We start from the raw sequence: 18,731 nt of genomic DNA on the forward strand, positions 1-18,731 counted from the left end.
GTACTTGGCAAACTTTTGATGCTTTTCACTTGTAATTCTGATTCTGTAGGTAAGATAGCAAATTTTTAAGTTGTGAATTAGATTCTATTTTTTAATATTTTTGAACCAATACAAGACTCAGCATTTGAGACTCTACACATGTTTGAGTTAATATTCTCCATTTGATTGTGAGATGAGATTTTATTTTTATTAGATGAATTTATGAAATTCAAAAAGGCATGTAAACTTGCAAATAAAATTATTTCAATTTTGAGTATTTATCAAATTATAAATTTCAAAGCGAAGAAAATTGATTGATAAACATGTATCTCACATCAAATACGGTTTCGAGGCACTATTTACCAATTGAACTGATGAAGCATATAATTCAATTTTAATGAGTATTTGTTTTGATCATAATGAAAAAAAAAAGAGAAAGACAAGAGCAAAATATAATTATTTAATTTTAGCTCCATTTCATATTTTAATATCTTGCTAATGCATGCTCACTTTTGTTCCTCAAGATACTGCAGTTGCAGTTGACATTGTAAAAGGAAGATGTAGTTTATAAGAGTAGTTGCACATTAAAAATTCACCATTGTTATCTTATATACATGTTAAAATAGTTGAAACAACTTACTTAATCTGAGGTTTAATTGCTGTATTATTATTCAATTTTGTTTATCGATGATTAATAATTTTATTGATATAAAAATACTGTAATTGAAGTGTTTTTTAGTGAGCAGATTTCATACTTTGCAAACTTAATTATCAACTCAATTAAAATACAAAATTAAATTGTCAAAAGTTGAACAGCTATAAAATTAAATTCTTAAAATAAAAATTATATTACATAATCAAATATTGAAAAACATTCAACAAATTAGACTATTTTATATTTATATTTACCAAGTGATATGTTATCATAAATTTTTTCAGTTATATAAGACTAATAGTTAGATTATTTAAAAATATAATGCTAATTTAGTACATAAATCAATAATACGTAAATATCTATGATTAAAAACATAATTTATAATTTAAAATTAACAAATTTATAAAAAAAAAAAAGTTGTCCCTGCCCGGGCTTTTTGCTAGTAAAATATAACGTCAAGTAAGTGAGTTTTAGTGGTAAGTTGATTAGATTGTTTTTTTTTGGTCAAGGATTAGATTGTTTAACAAAGCAATAGGTGTTTTGAATTGCACCTTGGGCGTGGAAAACAGCATGTCCACTAGACCACTACCACTGCTACGGTAGTACGGTAGTTTCATCCAGAACCTAGAAAAGAAAATAAAGAACTTTATGACATCATTAGTTTTTGAAGTTTCTAGGTAAAACATTTAAGTTGAAAAAAAAAATCAAAATAAAACGTTGATGAATAAATTTATATTAATATATAATTCTATGCCACCTTGCAAGTAAAGTTAGACTTCTTTTAGATATATTGTATGAGAAATGTTAAGGGTCAGTAACTTTTATGATTTGTAGTTATTAAATAGCTATCAATAATAATTTTAATAGTGTAAAATTAGTGTGAAATTTCATCTAATGATTTACTTTTTTTTGTTAATTATATGTTGGCTAGAATTTAACAAAGTTGTTGGCCCCTAGACTTTTCTATATTGTATTATTGGATATAAAATTCATTTTTTTTTTTGTTTCCCACGGTATCCCCCAACCCGGCAGGTCAAGGACTAATCCGTCGCGGTACTGAGCTCCATTTAAGGGTTTGCCGCTGGCCAATGGGTTGCTGCATGCACAAGGCGAGATTCGAACCCCCGACACTTGCTTAAGCGGACTAGTGAGCTAACCACTAGACCAACCCAACTTGGTTGGATATAAAATTCATTTACTTTTATTGGAAAATGCATACAAATTACTCTATTACCTAACATACCAGTGTAATGTTAAGACAAAAAAAAATTCGAGTGTAATGTTAGGAATACCAAAGTAATTCTTAAAATTTGTTTAGTTGTTATTAAATTGCCAAAAAAAAAAAATATTTTGAATATATTTAACAAAATTTTAATAATAAAGGTAAAATTATTAAAAAATAAAAATAAATTTTAAAAGTTTTAATTTATATTTTTTTAAAAGATATTTTTATTTAAAAAATATTTTTATATAAAATATCTAAACATAAAATTATTTTTATTTTTTTAAAAATATTTTATAAAAAAATCACTTTACAGAAAAACTTAGGTAAACAAGCTCTTAATCTAACAAGAATAAATCTCTACGTACAAGTTAATTAACCAAACAAGTCCAATAAATCATTTATACTCACGTGCATACGACGATCTTCTTCGCGCCCCTGCTGCATGTTCTTCTTTTTCTTCGTTATCGTCGTTACCAACACCGCCACCTCTTTCTCCTCCTCTTTCTCTTTCTTTTCTCATTGGAACTTCTTCTCCTCCTTTCTTTTCTTCCATCTCCTACATCATCTTCATCATCATGATTATCATCGTTATAGCCATCGTTGTCGTCTTCTTCTTATATGTATCGTCGTTATCGTTATCATAAAATTTTTGTTATATTGATGACGTTGCCTGATCCAAAATTAAAGAAAACATTTTTGTGTATTTGTAGCAAAATTTTTATATAGGAGTTCTGAATCTGAATTGATATTGTGATGAATCTGTTTCATTCTCGTTTTGGTGTATTTTAGAAAACTTTCGGTGTATTTTTATTCTGATAAGTTCTACATAATTCAAAACTCTTCCTCTTCCTCTTCTTTATCTTCTGCTGTTTCTTCTTCTTTTTCATCATCATCATCATCTTTTTTTTTCTTATGCATCTTTTTTTTCTTGCTTTACCTTCTCAAGTTTCTTCTTGTTTTACTCTCTTAACAAGAATAAAAAAAAATCAAATACAGAAGAAGAAGAAACACATAATGTTACAAAATTACTTGGAAGAGGATGAACCTATATTCATTCAACTAAAAGAAAGAAAGAAATAAAGAAAGAAAAACAAATGATTAAAGAAAATATTTTTGTGCATTTGTAGCAAAATTTTAGTGTAGGAGTTCTGAATCTGAATTATTATTGTGATGAATCTGTTCCATTCTCGTTTCGATGTATTTTGGATAATTTTCGGTGTATTTTGGAAAATTTCCAGTGTATTTCGAAAAATTTTCGTTGTATTTTTATTTTGATAAGTTCTACATAATTCAAAACTCTTCCTCTTCCTCCTATTTATCTTTTGTTGCTGCTTCTCCTTCTTCTTTTTCATCATCATTGTCATCTTTTTTTTTATTCATTTTTTTCTTGTTTTACTCTCAAGTTTCTTCTTGTTTTACTCTCTTAACAAGAATAGAAACAAAAAAATTAAACAAAGAAGGAGAAAAAACACATAATGCTGTAAAATTACTTGGAAGATGGTAAACCTACATTCATTCAACTAAAAGAAAGAAAAAAATAAGAAAAAAAAGAAAAAAAATACATTAAAAAATATTTTTGTGCATTTGTAGCAAAATTTTCATGTAGGAGTTCTGAATCAGAATTGCTATTGTGATGAATCTGTTCCATTTTTGTTTCGGTATATTTTGAAAAACTTTCTGTGTGTTTTGATTGGTGTATTTGAAAATTTTTCGGTGTATTTTTAATTTGATAAATTTTGCAAAAATTTAAATTCTTTTTTTTAAAAAAAAATTATGAGAGAATAAAATAAGAAGATAAAGAAAAAACAATAACAGAGCGGCAATAAAAAGAATGACAATGAGGATGAAATACATGGAAAAAAATGAGGAGAAACATAAAGAAGGAGGAGGAAAAAAAAAAGAAGAGGAATGCAGGATACAAACGTTAAAGAAAGAACAATATAATTTCATATATGCCTTATGTAAGTAAATTTTGTTGGGATAAAATTAATTTATTTAGATTTATTTACGAAAAGACTTATATATCTAGCGGAGTGATCTAACAATCACCAAATGTGGTATTAGTGAGGAATGATGGAAGTTTAATTAGTCATGTAGAGAGTTGTGTTTGGGAAGGGGGACAATTGGACAAACCATGGTGCACTCAGCACTAAGATTGGAATAATCATGGAAGAAGACATACATGTCATAGTCAACGAAGCTCGTCAACGGTTGAGAGTTGTTGAGACATATTGAGCGTTGAAGCAACAGCAACTCTCAAACCCCATGTCCAATGGGCATCGACATGATCACATGATGTGTTCCATTTCTTTTTCATCATTTCCTGGTTTGAAAAGGTGGCAACCTTTCATTCACATTATTAATATCTGTATCGCATTCATAAACAGAAGCAACTCTCTCATCTTACAAGTAACGAGGCTATATTGCTGCCCCTTCGATAATGGAAGATATTTTTTATATATAAATGAACAGAAAAATAATATTTTCTTGTGCTACACAAACAAAATAAGCCATTGATATAATTATAACTTATAAGTTATAACGTCTCAACTCTTAATTAGCCGCACCGATAAGAAACGCCACCTTTTTAAGTTCACATGCATGTGTTCTCATGCTTAATTTACAAAATCAATTTCCCTAATACTTTTACAATCGCTACGTTACCCACCAGCTAATCAAACATCTTTAACGTTTATCTTCATCATTTACTAATGGAAATTAATTAAAAGCCAAACAATATAAAATATTAAAATCACAGTTATTGTTTTGTTCCAACTTCCATGCGACAAGTAGGAGCTGTAGATGGTAAGATGGATCTCGCGAATAACAGAATAATACATTTGTTTTGTGAAAGCATTGATGCCATATATTTGTAAATCATTACTCTCTTGAAAAGATTATAAACAAATAATAATTTCATTCTTATTTTTTATAATACCACTTTATATATGATTATTTTTATATTATATATTGTATGAATTTATAAAAAAATAACATTATTAAAGCTAAAATAACAATATATATTTCCAGATTACAAATATTACTTTTTTTTAAGCAATTGTTTTATGTTTTTCTTAAAATAGTAGTGTTTTCAAGAACAGCCAGATTAGTCAAATAACAATGTTGCCCTTAGCTTAGTAATAATATTAAATTTGATTCGATTAACGAAAAGAGGACAAATAGATATGCATTAATATTCAATTCAACTAAATATTATTTTTAACGTGCATGAATTAATTTTATTTTTGTATCTATTTTTTAATTTTTTTTGAATAATCTAATTTTTAAAATTCATCAAATTTCCAAATTGCAAAATTGTAAATAGGATCCAATCGTCTTTATAACCAAATCAAACCGATCTTTTATAATTTGATTCGGATTGATTATATGTTAAAAATTGATCCAAAGTTCCAAACAATGCACATAGCAAAGGAAGAAATATATTAACCCAATACAAGAGAGTTTCTTTAAAATAACAGATACATTACATTACATCAAAAAAAAAAAAAAAAGATGAACACGTAATTGATTGATACGGGGCCAATCCTAGAAATTTGCAGCCACTGCTGAGTCAGTGTCAGAGAAAAGAGAGTTGCAGGTTTCTCGTGACCGCTTCTGACTTTTACTCCATTCTCCATTTACATTTCCGAATTGGGTGCCAGTTTTCTCTTTCTTTGAGCTGCATATTCTTCTGTTTGATTCCTTAACTCCCCTGAAAAAAAATTGGAAAATTTATGAAAAAGGTTTAGCTTTTCTAGTTTTCATCAGTAGCCCCAGGTTTGAGACTTTGAGTTGAGCCATGGATTCAACTTGTGCAGCACTGAGTGCCACCAATCTAGTTCAACTTAGTAACAAATTTGGAAGAAACAGAGCAACTCTGTTCTGGGGTGAATCTAAAATAGCCCCTCAAATAAGAACAACAACAACGTTCTTGAGTGTTCAATCAACCAAGCCTGCAACTGCACACGCTGTTCTCACATCAGATGTGAATCAAGAGTCCACGGTAAATTACTATTACAACTGCATTGTAACAAAAATTAATCCTTTTTTTTTCCTTGATATTTTGATGAATGGATTTTGATTTGGGTGCATAATAATTTAAGGCATTCCAGGAGGAACATAATTTTGAAACCCCTGAAGCAGACCCAAAAGGTGTAGCTTCTATCATTTTGGGTGGAGGTGCTGGAACTCGCCTCTTTCCTCTTACTGGCAGAAGAGCCAAACCTGCGGTACAAATTTCTGAGAGTGGTTTTTGTTTTAATTGTTTCATGCAAGCTTTCTGGAAATTTGAATGGACTTTGCAGGTTCCAATAGGAGGGTGTTATAGACTCATTGATATCCCTATGAGCAATTGCATCAATAGTGGCATCAAGAAAATATTCATTTTAACTCAGTTCAACTCTTTCTCCCTCAATCGTCACTTGTCTCGCTTATACAGCTTTGGAAATGGCCTTAGTTTTGGGGATGGTTTTGTGGAGGTCAGTAGCAATAAATGTTATTGGATTTATAGATATGAACATGTTCATACTTACAGCAATTTATCAAGGACAAAAGCATGAGGGTGGTATAATAGTGAATCGTATCGTTCTCGTAACAGGTCTTGGCTGCAACTCAAACACCTGGAGAAACAGGGAAGAAATGGTTCCAAGGGACAGCTGATGCTGTGAGGCAATTTATATGGGTCTTTGAGGTAAAAGCTTACAGTGTTTAAAGTACTGCTTTGATATGGAAGAGGGTGAATGTGTATGTGGATTGCCAATTTGTGATGCAGGATGCCAAGAACAAGAATATTGAGAATATATTGATACTTTCTGGTGATCATCTTTACCGAATGGACTATATGAACTTTGTACAGGTACAAATTATATGATTCCTAATCAACATTACATATCTACATCAACCATTCTTAGGATTGAGTATTGTAAAGCTAATGATGACTGTCATTGCAGAAACATATCGACACAAATGCTGATATCACAGTTTCGTGTGTGCCCATGGATGATAGGTACATCTACTTGACTACACCTGATTCGGTCTGATTCAATCTTTTACAATTGAGGCATACCAATTCATTTGCAAGATGCAAAAATTTCACAGGTTTTGTTATATACTTATTTGCATTTGGAGTTGATTGCTGTTGTCTTTCTTGCAGCCGCGCATCAGATTATGGGCTGATGAAAATTGATAAAACAGGACGGATTGTACAGTTTGCAGAAAAGCCAAAGGGATCTGATCTGAAGGAAATGGTATGCTAATGGTATCTAAAGCCTCATATTTCTTACATGTTGCCTTGCTAATGCTTGATTTATAACTGCAGAAAGTTGACACCACTGTCCTCGGGTTATCTGCAGAAGAAGCAAAGAAACATCCTTACATTGCATCAATGGGTGTCTATGTCTTTAGAACTGAAACCCTGCTGAAACTACTAAGATGGAGCTGTTCTTCGTGCAATGACTTTGGATCTGAAATAATCCCATCTGCTGTGAAAGATCACAATGTCCAGGTAAGCGAATAATATAATTTTTATTCTTTTTAAAATCTTACATTAGTAACCAAAATAAACATACTTATGTTTTTTTTTTTTACCAAAGATAGGGAGACTCGAATCCGCAACCTCTTACATGAGTATGGAGAGACTATGCCATTTGAGTTATTACTCATTGGCAAACATACTTATGTTTAGCAGTAGCTTAATGTTTGCTTTTCATTCTCAGGCATATTTGTTTAATGATTACTGGGAAGATATTGGAACTATAAAGTCTTTCTTTGACGCAAATTTGGCCCTTACAGAGCAGGTTTGTTAAAACCTATCCTTTGATTTCTTCTAATTTTTCCTCATTAACTGATTGTTTCCATGGTAATAAATTCGACTAGAATTAAGTGGGGTGGGTGATTATAAAGTCCAGAAATGAACGATTATCATAGTTATATTAAAAAACAGATGGAATCTTTCAAGATGATGAAAAGCATAATATATGATTCAGAACTTGGAATGTTTCACAATTCAGAAAGAAAACTCTACTAAATTTTTAATCATATATGTTATCATTTGCAGCCTCCAAAATTTGAATTCTATGATCCAAAGACTCCTTTCTTCACTTCCCCAAGGTTCCTACCACCCACTAAAGTAGAAAAATGCAAGGTATGACAGCAAACTATAAGATTGCTTGATTAGTTTCTGTTGTTGGTGGTACTTTTTGAATGTGCAAACGATTGACACAGATCGTGGATGCAATTATTTCTCATGGGTGCTTCTTGAGGGAGTGCAGCGTTCAACATTCTATTGTTGGGGTGCGCTCACGTCTAGAGTCCGGTGTGGAGCTTAAGGTAAATCTGATTCGCTTTTCACTCCTCTATACTTGCTCAATATGACAAGACTATAAGTCTATAACTATAATACATCTGTCAAGTGCTTGTTTGGACGTCATTAAATGCTTGTTTTGGTGTTATTATCTTGATAAAAAAAATATATTTTTAATGAAAAAAAAGATTTTTTTTTTTAGTGTGTTTGTTAAATTTCTAGTAGTAAAAGTAAAAGCACTAGAAAAATAAAAAAAAAATCTTTTTTAAGAAGATGTAATTTACATCTTTTTTAAAAGATCTTTTTTCTTAAAAAAAAGATGTTTTTCATATAATTAAAAAACAAAAAAGTACTTTTATATTGTTATACGCAAATATAATTGATAGATAAAAAGATTTTTTTGTATGAGATATCCAAACATAAAATTACTTTTACTTTTATATAAGATCTTTTAAAAAAGATAATTCGAAAAAATATATTTTTTTAGAAGCTCACCCAAACAAGCCCAAATCAATAAAAAAAAATCTTTTTTCAATGAAAAAAGATCTTTTTTTTTATTTTCTAGTGTGTTTGGAAAATTTCTAATAATAAAAGTAAAAGTACTAGAAAAAAAAATCTTTTTTGAGAAACTACAATTTACATTTTTTTTAAAAGATCTTTTTTTCTTAAAAAAAAGGATGTTTTTCACATAATAAATGAACAAAAAAGTACTTTTATCTTATTTTATCTAAACAAAATTGATAAATTAAAAAGATTTTTTTACATGAGATATCCAAACATAAAATCACTTTTACTTTTGTAAAAAATCTTTTAAAAAATTATATTTTTCGAGAATGGCGCCTAGATTCAAGATCAGGGTGCTTATTTCACTTTGAAACAGGTTATGTTAACATTATTTCTAGATGAGCCCTTTGGCAAAATGTAAATTGTAGCTTCTTGAGTTGATACCTTGAGTTAGGGTGAACGCGGATTGGATCGGATATGGCCAAAATCTTGATCTGATCCACACTAAAATCATCGGATTGGATCCAATATCGCAATTTTTAAGTTTGGATCCGATCGGATCGGATATCGGATATATTCGCAAAACACAAAAATATTTTTAAAAGCTTATTTTTATTAAAAAAATATTAATAAAATTCCTTTTTCCTGCTCTTTTAAATGTTTACTCTTAAAATAATATTAAACATACGTTTCTTAAATAATAAAATTAAAATAATACAACATATGTGATAATTATTAGTTGAAATAAAACATAAGAAGAATATTTAATTATTTATTTATTTATTTTTGCGGATCCGCGGATATGCGGATACCTACATAAAATCCGCAATCCGATCCTATAAGTGTGCGGATCGGATCCATATCCGCAATTTTCGGGTCGGATTTGGATAAATACCACGGATATGCGGATCGGATCCGATCCATGAACACCCCTATTGAGTGATGGATATTTTTAAGCCTTTTATGACCTTTGGTTTTCAGGATACCATGATGATGGGTGCTGATTATTATCAAACTGAGTCTGAAATTGCATCCTTTCTAGCAGAAGGAAAGGTTCCAATTGGTGTGGGAGAGAATACCAAAATCAGGTTTCATTAATATGTCTCTTAAATAACTAGTTTGATTCATATATTATTGGACTCTAAAGCAACAGTCGAAGAAACTCGATTACTTGCCATAACCCCAATGGTTCCCTACATTTTTGTGTCTGCTAATTTCATACTCAACATTTTGAAGGAATTGTATCATTGACAAGAATGCCAAGATAGGAAGAAATGTGATTATTGCAAATGGTGATGTAAGTGCTGCTTCCGAAAATTGCTGTAAAAAGATTTAGTTACTGAGTTTTTATCTAGACTTGTCTGAATATATAAATGTATATTGATTTCTCAGGGTGTGGAAGAAGCAGACAGGCCTAATGAAGGATTCTACATTAGGTCTGGCATCACAGTTGTTCTAAAAAATGCAACAATCAAAGATGGAACAGTAATATGAAGCCCTTCAAATCATCAAGCGTGCCTCTTTGTCTAAGACCTTATTTATAATTAACTCGCTGAATATTTGTAGATGTAGCATTGGCTTCTTGTATATTAGTACAATTTAGTTCCAGGAAAGAACTTATTAGTTTTTGAATAAGTAATATAGCCAGAGCTTATTTCTCTTGATCATAAGTAATAATTACGTGTAACAAATAGGACTACATGTTCATGATATAAAATTCCAATAATGAGAAGTCATATGTAGTAGAGGGATACTATATTATTATGAAGTAACAATCCATGGACAGAACATGTTTACAAATTGCTGATCACAATTACATTTGTAAGACTATGAAATTCAGAAGTCACTAGTAATTAGTAAGAACATAAACAATAATATACCACTCATCTTTAGTGGAGCGGAGGGACACTATTGTGAAGAACAATTCATTGTCAAACAATGCTTACAAATTTGGCAACTCTTGTTTCCTCGGTCTCACTCTCAGCTTTTTTTTTTCTCACTCATAAAATATATAGTAATATGACATATTGCATGGTGAAGCTTATCTCAGTTTCTGGCATCAGAGCCACCATGCCATTGTGAGCTTCTGATTTCCCTTGCTTTGTTCCATTTCTCAATGTTTCTAAGTCTGGCATACATCTTGCGAATTCGGTTCAGCTTCTGAGACTCTTGAGAGATCAAAGCAGCCATGGAGGGGTTCTCATCTAACACAACCTCATAACCGTCTCGGAACGAATCCAGTCCTTGAGCCAGAAGTTGCCAGAACAAGCCGCCAACAGCGGCACCACCACCACTTGCCGATGAGTATATGGCAGAATACACGGTGTTGTAAAACCTTTCCCTTGGTTCTAAGTTAGAACCAAAACTCTTTGTTGAAACACCAAACTCCCCAACTAGTATTGGCTTGTGAAGGGTGTTTTGTGCATCTTGGATGTGCTCATTTAGCCACTTTCCCAAGAAAGATATTTGATCTTCATAGCTTGAGCTTGATAACCTGCTCATGGAAAGTAGCATACAACCACTTCATCGTCATGGTAATAGCCATATCACTAATCTATATAACTATGTTAGAAGAATTTTTAATGTGTACATAGTTAACAATAACAATAGTATGATCATTGATAGATCAAAATCTAACAATTCTAAGAATTTGTTTGGTGAATTTTTAAGAATATATATTTTTTAAAATATCTTTTAAAAAAGTAAAAATAATTTGACATTTGAATATCTCATATAAAAATATCTTTTTATTTATTAATTATGTTTGAGTATAACAATATAAAAGTATTTATTTATTTATTATGTTAAAATATTTTTTTACGCAAAAAAGATTTTTAAAAAAGATATAAATTATAATTTCTTAAAAAATATATTTTTTAATTTTTATAGTGTTTTTATTCTTATCATAAAAAATTGTTAAATATATTAAAAAATATTATTTTTTCTTTTGAAAAAAGTTTTTTTTTTTTTTTTTACAATTTAATGCTATCCAATTACGGAGTAAATTGTGGCATTCATAGTAACAGTTTGCATTATTTGATAAAGTAATAATGGTAGGTGAATAATAAAGAAGCAGACCATTGATCAGGGTAGGCGTGGACTGTTGCAAAATCAATGGCGGGGATTTGGTTATTAGCAATAAAATCTGTTCCAACTTGGAAGTTGGGATTAGAGTCACTCTTTGATTGACCATAGAAACCCTCAAGACCAGCTTCTAGCAAGTGGTTTCCATCTATGGATTTCAAGTAAGATGCCATCTCACTAATCCAACCCTGTGAAACCATTAAACATTAGGTTGTGTGTCGGTGACGAAACTTGGAATCCTAATTGCAAGTGATGCAATCTCGTTAGTTTATACCTGAACTGTATTTCCTGATTGATCTGATTTGCACCTAATCTCGTTCATAAGCTCCCAAGCCATTATGGTTGGGTCATCTTTGTAAGCAACACCAGTGATGCTGTTACGTCTTGTAAGTACAGTCTACAATAACAAAACATAAACAAAAACTTGGATTCATCCAACACTTTTTACCAGGCCATCACGGAAAGCTCTTGACCAGAACATAAAATAAAAAGACATTACATCCAACTTAAAATTTAAAAATAATAAATTAATAGTCTTTCATCTTGTAAATTCCTCATTCTTCTTTGCAGACTAACTTCATACATTCCTCACGCTTGTAACGTTAACTGAAAGGATAGGCAAAAATAAAGCATGGTTATGATTACCTTGATATGATTTTTGTAGTATCCCTTAACAACTGAATTTGTGAAGAAATCGTCCTCAGAATAAATGGACTGTCCACCCTCATTCCTTGCCCACTCCACATATTGCTTCTTCCCTCCAAAATTCTCATAGTTATCCACCAAACTCAACACAAGCTTTATCCCATATTTTCCGGCTTCCGCTATTACAAAGTCCAACCCCTTTTAATTTCAGTCCAATGTGAAATGAATCAGTAACAGATATAATATACTACTACTAATTGAAGATTAAAAGATTAAAAAGTACCTGGAACATTTGCTCATTATAAGAACCAGGAGAGTATTGAAGAGGTTTATATCCACCATCACTGAAAGCCCAAGTTCTTGCAATGTTAAGGCCATTATTTGAAGCCTCTTGAAATGTAGAGGAGACCTTGGTCCTCTGAGATGGATCAGAGGCCATGTACATGAGCCAGTAAGCATTGAAACCATGGGCATAGTAGGGGCTACCATTCAGCACAAGCTGCACCCCTCTTGTCTTCACAAAACCATCTGCTTCTACTTCAACTGCCACTAACAGAACCAACAAACCAGCTCCAAAGAACCACTGCTTCATCATGGTGCTTAATTGTTTTACTTTGTGTTGTTGTGATCTCAATGTATGTTGGGTTTTGAAGCAAATGAAGATTCTGTCCTTGTTTATAGAGCAAGTGTCTCGGTTGGAATATATAAGATTTCACATCAGTGAATAAAGGTGATCCAAATGCGAGAAAATTACAGAAAAGGGGCGTGGTGGTTAAGCAAGAGGAGAGGGTGTCCAATCCGTAATGGCCCGACAATGAGGGTGGGCCTTGGAGAACATGCACATGACCACAACCCTCACATGATACTGTCCCTCATGGTCATGGTATGCAATTATGCATACCTATTTGGGTACGATAAATATCCGAGTCATTTACTTTTTATGTATTCGTTTCTAATTTATTATTTTGTCAAATTATCTAGCTAGATACTCATGCAATTATGCCATAAAAAGTTCTAGTAAACGAGTATTAAAGAATACTAATTAACGTTAATGATCTTTACGTTAGAACTCGAACGTAATTAGCAATATTATTAAATTAGATTATTATAACTTCACTAGTGCTATATGGAGGGGATTCGTCCTGCCTAGGGTCGAATTATTTTCGTGGTTTGTCTTGGTTGAGAGGGTGAATACTAAAGAAAGACTATGCAGATTAGGGGTCATTAACCAGCTTGATAATTCGTGTGCGTTATGCTGTAAGGCTGTTGAGTCTATTTTTCATCTGTTTCTCGGGTGTGAGATCACTTGGCAGGTGTGGGGTGCTTGGCTGTACACTTTTGGAAGAGACTGGACCGTATCAGGTACACTAAAGCAACACTTTGAGAGCTGGACGACTGCCGCACAGAGAAAGGATGAGAGGAAGAAGTGGTTGGTTGGTTTCTTTGCTGTAATTTGGACAATTTGGCTGGAAAGGAATAATCGAGTGTTCAATAATAAAGGCTCAAATGTCGTGGAAATCTCCAACAGATCCTTTGTGCTCTCCGACGAGTGAATTGGGGGTGCTCCCTTTGGTTGTTGATGACAATGCCGAAGATGACTAGGGGTTGTTTACTCTCTTAAGTTAGTAGTTCTATTTTATTTTATGCTCAGTTGTACTTATGTTTCTTGGTTTCTGTTTACTCCACCTAGTGTGTTGAGCTTTTCATTCAAAAAAAATTATTGAAATTAGATTTTTTCAATTAATAGTATAACTGATCTGGTATGTTCTTGAAGGTATTTTTAATTTATTTTATTTGATTAATTTAAATATGTTAATTAATTATTTATCTATTTGATTTAATTAAAATAAATATTAAATTATTTAATATTTTATTTGATCACATTAACTATAATTAATAAATAATATAAATAATTTGATTTGACTGAAATAAATAAATTAATTTTATTTTAATTTGTATTTTTTTATTTTATGTATTTTAATTAATAATTTTTAAAATTGTGATAATTTTTACATAGCATATTTATAAAATACTTTTATTTATTTGACTTATTATACTGAGCCAAATAATTATAATTAATTTATTATATTAATTATTTTATTTAATTAATTCAAAGAGTAATACTATATATTTAAATTTTTTTATGAATTAAGTCTATCTAAATTAAACAATAAGATTTAGAGTAATGCTATCTATAATTGATTTTTGTTGATATTAGACTAATTTTATTAAACTTGATTAATGAAAATACTTAAATGTGTAGTATTATTCTAATTGAAATATATATTATTTGATTTAAGTTATTGTCACGTTAATATATAAATTTTTTTGATTTGACTGAAATACATAAATTAATTTTGTTTTAATTTGTATTAATTTTTTATTTTATATATTTTAATTTATAATTTTTAAAAGTGTTATCATTTTTACATAGTATATTTATAAAATATTTTTATTTATTTGAGTTATTATACCAAGCGAAACAATTATAATTAATTTATTATATCAATTATTTCATTTAAGTAATTCAAAAAATTGAAATATATATTATTTGATTCAATTTTTTGTCAAGCTAATATTATGAATCATTATTTACCTAAAGTTCTTATTCATTTTCTTCTTTGATCTTAAATATTTTAATTTTAAATTTTAAATTTTTATTCATTGTTTATATTTCTTTTTTATTTTAATATCAAATCTAATATTTCTATTAATATTTTTTTGTAATTTATTGTCTAATAGTTATATGCTCATCATCAATTATATAATTATAAATATTTTTTTAATTTATTAAAAAAATAATTTCATTAATTCCTTTTTTATTTTACTTATTTTTGTATTTTATAACTTATTCACAGTAAAAAAGTCATATATGCTAGAAGAGAATCTCATTTTTTTACCAATTATTCTTCCATTTGGTAATACATTTTTTTCCTTATGATGCATTATTTCTACGTTTTGATATTTTTCTATATACTATAAAACATTATTATTCATTATTGTACTCTATCTCCTCAATTTTTTTATTTTTCATATTTATTTGTTTTTATATTTTTTATTATAAATTTTATCATTTTTATCCTATACAAGTTAATTTATCATAACTCTTTTCACATGTTGATTCTTCTAAATATCTAAATTATATTCCATATGTGCTTAATTTCATTTTTAATTTGGAAGATTGGGTGATAAAATAACATTGATGAAGGTTGTTGTGTGTTCGGTAGGTCGGGTACCGGACGGTTCGGGTTAGGATCCTGAGGTCAATGCTTCGGACGGTGGAGGAGCTCGTCTGGCCGTGGTTTCCTGGTTCCGGGTGAGCGAGGTCCCGAGCACTTCTGATGGGAAAAAGGGGGGGTGCCACCTGCAAAGACACTCCGACGCCCTTGTCAGAATATGTGCAGGCGGAGAGGGAATGATGTGTGAATGTGACGTACCTTGGGGGGAGAGCCAGTCTCCCCCTTATATACATGTCAGTGGTGGGCCCTTCGAATGGGCAGGCCCATGTCCTCAAAGGTGCTGTCCCACGGCTGTGAGCGAGCCGTACGGGACGCGTGTCCGGGTCGGGTGGAGGACGCACCATTGGGCCGGCGGGGTCTCGGGTTGGGCTGACCCGCGCGAGTCTTGGGCCAGGCCGTAACAGTGCCCCCGACGCGTCAGCGATGACCGTGGAGGTCATTGGTGGCGCGTGACGTTAACACTCATGCGTTGTCGTTGGGTCGGCTGATCGTGGGAGGGACGCGTCCCTTGTGTGCGTGTCTCTTGATCTGCTGTGGTATTTGTTTGCCGTTTCGTTCTCCGCGCTGGGCATTTAATGCTCATAATGATTTGAAAAAACCCGTGCGCAAAGACTATCTTGCCTCTGCTTCCTTTCGCGCTTTTGGGGGTGGTTTTTAAACAGTTTTCTCCCTATCCACCCCCACTCTTATCATTTCCAACTTCTTCTCTCCCTAATATCCAAAGTTTCCTGCGCGAACTCCTTCCTGCTTCAACTTCCAGCCCAGATTTCTCTCATCGTTCCAGGTAATCTTCTGATTTCTCTCTTCTGGTGTCTGCGTTATGCTCTGTTATTGTGTGATTTGTTGTTTGTATCTACTGCATGGCTGGTTTTATTTTTGTTAAGGGGTTTTTCCAGTGTTGGGATAGGTGGGTTAGGAGAGGGGTACCATTCCAGGATAGGCTTTTTTGGGTGGTTTGTGAGGTGGGCGTAGTTTTTAGCCGTATCTGGTCATGATTGAGTTGAAAAGGCGTAGTTTCTGAGTTTTTTCGGGCTCCCGACCTCATAGACTAACGGAGTGGTACCCCGCTGTAGGTATGCCTCGTGTTGTCTCCCGGTCTTCCGGATCCGCTGCGGCTTACGACCCGTACGCTTGGGTGACAGACGATATAAGGAGTTCACCCAACCAGATGGACTTGGAGGAATTGACGGAGTTCCGGCAAGCCGGTTACCTGTGTGGGGGTACTGACGAGGAGGCCAACTACGAGGCCATTGTCCCGCTTCCTCGCGAGCGTATTTATGAGCTTAATTTTCATTCTCCTCGCGTCCCCGATTGGATTTGGTTTTACAAGTCCATGTTCACACAAGTCGGTGTTCGGATACCGTTCTCCGATTTTCAAATGGCGCTGCTGAACCGGATATCCGTCTGTCCGTCTCAACTTCATCCGAACAGCTGGGCTTCGATCCGCTGCTTCGAGATGGTCTGCGAGTACTTGGAGCTACCGGCGTCGGTGGACGTTTTTCTCTTTTATTTCAACCTTACCAACCCCTCCAAACAGGGGAAAGCAAGAAAAGGGTTTCTTTCTTTCCGTGCTGCCCAGGGTAGGAAGATTTTTAGCCTTTTTGAGGATTCCTACCATGGTTTCAAAGATAAGTATTTCAAGGTTCGTCCTGTCAAGGGTCGCCATCCCTTATGGTTGTCGTTAGAGGGGGAGCGCCTTATCCAGACTTACTGGAGCTTCGGCGCGGGGTCGAATCCTTTTGTGAAAGTGTCGTACAAGAGGTTGTCGGCTGTAGATAAGAATATAGCGAACGTTCTTCTCGCTATCTTTGAAAAGAATCCTGTGAATCCCCACCTTCTTATGGGTGAACGGGAGGCCGGCCGGAGCTATATTCGTGAGTTGCCTTTTTTGTTTATCTATGTTTCTTTGTCGTTGTTCTTCTTCTTTCCGGTTTGACGACTAACGTTCTTGTTCTTTAATCGCAGTGGAAATGTCTGCCACCGTGACCGGTCTCGAGAACCTGATGAAGACCTTTTTTGAGGCTAGTGATGATGAGAATGCCAAAGAAAAGGGGGCCGGCAAGTCGGAGGGTCCGTCAGGGGAAAAAGAGGGTCAGGCTTCCCCTGCCCAGGATACCGAGACGTCGGGAAAGCAGGGCTTAGGGGGTCGAGTTTCCCCTACCCATGAGGAGGGACCTGCCGACGGGAAGGCGACCCTCTCCCCCCACCCAGATAGCGACGTGGAGCTTATCCACACTCCTAAGAAGCGAAAGATGTCTTCCAGCCCGGAGGGGGTCCTAACCGTAATGGAGAGGAATTTTGATGCCTCCAAGTTCATTGACTCCCAGTTGATACCCGGGACGGAAGAGCATTTTCATGCAACCGAACTGTCCGGACAGGCGAGGTGGATGTATCGCACCTTGCTTCGTGGGGCCGTGATAGCTCGGAAGGCTGAGTTTGAGCTATCTGGTATGGAGGCGCTTCGGAGGAAACTTGAGTCTTCCGTTAAGGCGAATAATGACTTTAAGGCTCAAGTTGAGCTCCTCCAGGGTCAGCTGTCCGAGATGGGGGGAAAGCTTAATGCTGCTGAGGAGAAGTCGTCGTTTATTGCGGAGAGGCTGAAGGCGTCCGATGAGACCGTGGCTCGGCTTCTTGAGCGTGAGATGACATTAGAAAATCAACTGAACGCCGCTCAGGGTCGAGTTGTCGCTTTGGAAAAGGAACGGGAGCAGGCCATCTCGGAGGCGAAGGCCGCTAAGGCAGAGGCCGTTGATTTTAAGAAGAAGCTTAAGGTGGCCAAGGAGCAAGGGAAGAATGCCATCTTGATGACCGAAGATGCCCTGAAGGCCCAGCTGAAGATTGCTGCTCCTGATTTCGAGATCTCGTCAATTGGTGTTTTCAAGACTATCCAGGACGGGAAAATTGTCGATATGCCGAGGAAGTGAAGTCTTGTAACTTGGGATATTTTGTAATGTATTTGTTGAACAACCTGTTGGTGCTTTGTCGTTTTGTTTGCCTTGAACAATTTTACGTGTTCGTTGCGTATTTTGACATTTTGTAAGTTATCATCGTTCGATTGCTATGATTTCTTGCTTGTTTCATTATTTTGTCGTGTTGTCG

At 33.6% G+C, this 18,731-nt stretch overlaps 2 protein-coding genes across 3 annotated transcripts; one reads left to right on the forward strand and one right to left on the reverse strand.

The window, feature by feature from the left end:
• Positions 1–5,210: 5,210 nt before the first annotated feature.
• Positions 5,211–10,464, forward strand: LOC112767439 (glucose-1-phosphate adenylyltransferase large subunit 1). 2 transcript variants are annotated; one of them, XM_025813300.3, is made up of 14 exons: positions 5,211–5,862; positions 5,963–6,088; positions 6,164–6,337; positions 6,457–6,549; positions 6,631–6,714; positions 6,809–6,864; positions 7,012–7,105; positions 7,177–7,362; positions 7,574–7,654; positions 7,915–8,001; positions 8,082–8,186; positions 9,646–9,752; positions 9,901–9,961; positions 10,057–10,464. In XM_025813300.3, exons 1-14 carry the CDS (start codon positions 5,659–5,661, stop codon positions 10,156–10,158), a joined length of 1,560 nt encoding a protein of 519 aa, XP_025669085.1. In that variant the 5' UTR covers positions 5,211–5,658; the 3' UTR covers positions 10,159–10,464. The 2 variants fall into 2 exon arrangements, with proteins under 2 accessions (XP_025669085.1, XP_025669086.1); XM_025813301.3 differs by having other exon boundaries at positions 5,230–5,862; positions 5,972–6,088.
• Positions 10,403–13,304, reverse strand: LOC112767441 (mannan endo-1,4-beta-mannosidase 7). Its single transcript, XM_025813302.3, has 5 exons — positions 12,677–13,304; positions 12,394–12,591; positions 12,023–12,145; positions 11,743–11,936; positions 10,403–11,158 (listed from the first exon to the last, which is right to left on the reverse strand). Exons 1-5 carry the CDS (start codon positions 12,986–12,988, stop codon positions 10,711–10,713), a joined length of 1,275 nt encoding a protein of 424 aa, XP_025669087.1. The 5' UTR covers positions 12,989–13,304; the 3' UTR covers positions 10,403–10,710.
• Between the last annotated feature and the right edge of the window lie 5,427 nt (positions 13,305–18,731).

This window comes from Arachis hypogaea, chromosome 17 (assembly GCF_003086295.3).
Source record: "Arachis hypogaea cultivar Tifrunner chromosome 17, arahy.Tifrunner.gnm2.J5K5, whole genome shotgun sequence".
NCBI lineage: Eukaryota > Viridiplantae > Streptophyta > Magnoliopsida > Fabales > Fabaceae > Arachis > Arachis hypogaea.